Source organism: Leptonychotes weddellii, unplaced genomic scaffold (genome assembly GCF_054177405.1).
Source record: "Leptonychotes weddellii isolate Sample4059 unplaced genomic scaffold, ASM5417740v2 HiC_scaffold_22646, whole genome shotgun sequence".
NCBI classification, from domain to species: domain Eukaryota; kingdom Metazoa; phylum Chordata; class Mammalia; order Carnivora; family Phocidae; genus Leptonychotes; species Leptonychotes weddellii.
The window spans coordinates 1-2,706 of record NW_027815370.1 but is presented as its reverse complement, the minus strand read 5'-3'; the positions used below and the strand labels follow the sequence as shown (position 1 = coordinate 2,706).

The 2,706-nt window shown below is 43.9% G+C and overlaps 1 protein-coding gene across 1 annotated transcript; it reads right to left on the bottom strand.

Moving 5' to 3' along the window:
* Nucleotides 1-15: 15 nt before the first annotated feature.
* ZNF774 (zinc finger protein 774) lies at nt 16-2,578 on the bottom strand (the record flags this gene model as incomplete). Its single annotated transcript, XM_081810330.1, has 1 exon — nt 16-2,578. A coding segment is annotated over one exon (1,275 nt), but the record flags the coding sequence as incomplete, so codon positions are not given.
* Nucleotides 2,579-2,706: the final 128 nt, after the last annotated feature.

Below are 2,706 nucleotides of genomic sequence, written 5' to 3'. Positions count from 1 at the left end.
ATTTTGGCTCTTCTGTCACCTGTATACCCACAATGCATTGTTCGGCGATTTGGGGCCTTAGGTTTTCAACAGGTAAAGAAAGAAAGCTGTTATTATGAGAGAAAATGGGACACCTGGAGAAATATTAGCCAGAGTTCCTTGGAGGAAAGACATTTCCAACAATACCAGAACATTGAATTTTAGAGATATTATTACTTTATAATTTAACAACAAAGTGCTTATATGTGTGTGTGTGTGTGTGTGTGTGTGTGTGTGTACGCCTTAGATCCTCACAACAACCTTGTGAGGTAGGTAAGGTAGAGGCTGAGAGAAGGTAAAGTCTGGCCAAATTAAATGTCAGGGCCAGAACTCAAACACCTTCCCTTCTCAATGAAGGCAGTGTTCTTTCCAACACACTGCCTTCCCTCAATTTATTTCCGTTAAATATAAGAAGGTACTAGTGCATAAAATGAATGACTCTAAAAAAATTAAACTTAAAACTAAAGGGCCCATGAGCCAGGTGATTAGAAAACAGGAGTTGTTCCCCTCAGCTGAATGCCAGGAAGGATCCCTGTAATATTTAACATCTCCGCCATTTTGCTTCAATAGTTTTACGGTCCTCTTCCAGTCTCCTCTGGCTTGCTCATCTCCGGGTATTTTCTATGCCTCAGATGGCAGCAAACCTCCAGTGGGAGTACCTCATACGCTGCTGTACAAAGAGCTTCTGAAATTCTTTCGGCCTTGAAGTCACAAGACCACAAACATCCTCTACGAGAATTCTGCCTTGTCATGGCAATGAGACATCTGGTGACTAACGTCTGCATAGCACTGGATAGGGAGAGTGTTTTCTGTTTTATTAAATCTTTGTGTTCATACCCCAAATCCTCTAGTTGCAATCTAATTTCTTGCAAGTTCTGGGTTTGTGGGGCAGCGCTAATGAATTCTTATTGAATCATAAGGCTAATAAACGTATTGAGGGTCTTTTAAGGGCCAGGTGTTATATAGTATTAAGGGCTTTATAAGATCTCAAATATTAATCATTAATAGTGATAATGTGGCCACATGTATCTCACTCCTCTTTTAGTAATCAAGCATCAACCATCAAACTCACATTTCCCTAAGGTCAGTTAAAAACACTGAAGGAATGCCTTTTGTATTCAAAACATTATTTGTGGCCTATGGGTTTATCCTCACCATTAAAGCGTAGGAAAAGGCCCAACTTGAGCCACTGATGCCCATGTTCAGGCTTTCTATACACGGAGCACCTGGAGACAACAGAAATGAAAATCTGGAAAGGGGCAGAAGAAGCACTTCAAACCATTTCCTAGATCAAATGGGTATTTTGATGGCATAAGAGATGTGCTTTCTGACGGAAGCTCTTGTCACATCTACTACAGTGGAAAGGTTTTTCTCCTGTATGTGTTCTCTGGTGTGTGAGAAAATGGGAACGCTGATTGAAGGTTTTGCCACACTCAGGACAGTGATAGGGCCTGTCTCCTAAGTGGATTCGTTGATGAGTCATGAAGTGGGAGCTCTGGTTGAAGCTCTTCCCACACTCGCCACATTTGTAGGGTCTTTCCCCCGTGTGGATCCGTTGGTGTTTTATAAGGGCAGAGCTGTCGGCGAATCCCTTCCCACAGTTGTCACACTTAAACGGCCTCTCACCTGTGTGTGTCCTCTGGTGCGTGACCAGGTGTGAGCTCTGACTGAAACTTTTGTGGCAGTAAGGACAGCTGAAAGGCCTTTCTCCCGAGTGAGTACTCATGTGCGCTACAAAGTGAGAACTGTCTCTAAAGCCCTTCCCACACTCTGGGCACTTAAAGGGCCGTTCTCCGGTGTGGGTTCGTTGGTGTTTAACCAAGTCTGAGCTCTGGCTAAAACTTTCCCCACAGTCACTACACCTGTAAGGTTTCACTCCCGTGTGGGTCCTCTGATGGGTAATGAAGTTGGAGCTTCGACTAAAGCTTTTATGGCATTCGAGACACGTGTAGGGCTTCTCTCCTGTGTGGGTTCTTTGGTGCATTATGAGGTGTGGCTTCCGCCCAAAGGTCTTGCCACACTGTGGGCACTCATAGGGTCTCTCGCCTGTGTGGGTTCTCTGATGTTTGATGAGCGTAGAGCTGTCGCTGAATTTTTTCTCACACCCGCTGCATTGGTAGGGTTTCTCTCCTGTGTGTGTTCTGCGATGGGTGACAAGGTCTGAACTCTGTTTGAAGCCTTTCCCACACTCGATGCATTTATAAGGCCTCTCACCAGTATGGGTTCTTAGGTGTCTTATGAGATAGGAGCTCTGGTTAAAGCTTTTTCCACATTCTGCACACACAGGCTTCTTTCCTACATATCCATCCAGCAGCTTGTTTAAATCCTTCTCCTGTGGAAGCGGCTCCAGTTGGCCCTCTCCTGGTAGGGTTCCATGTTGCCCTTCTACTTCAAGGTCCCTCTCCCAGTTTCCTCCCCATCTAGAAGTATGAGAAATATCCTTATTGGCCCTTTCTGAGGATGTTCCACATTGTTCTGCTGTTTCTGAAACGTCCTGATTGAGTTTTGTCGCCTGATTCTCAAAGTCTGAAAAATTAACAAAAGTTAACAGGGAATGAAGTTAACCAGTTATCAGGAAAAAACATCAGAAGGCAGTAAGAAAGATTGAGATTAGCGCTTTGGCAACAGACTTACATTTAATTTCACTTTGTGTAAAGTTTTCACTTGGTGAAAAGTTGTTTTTTTTTT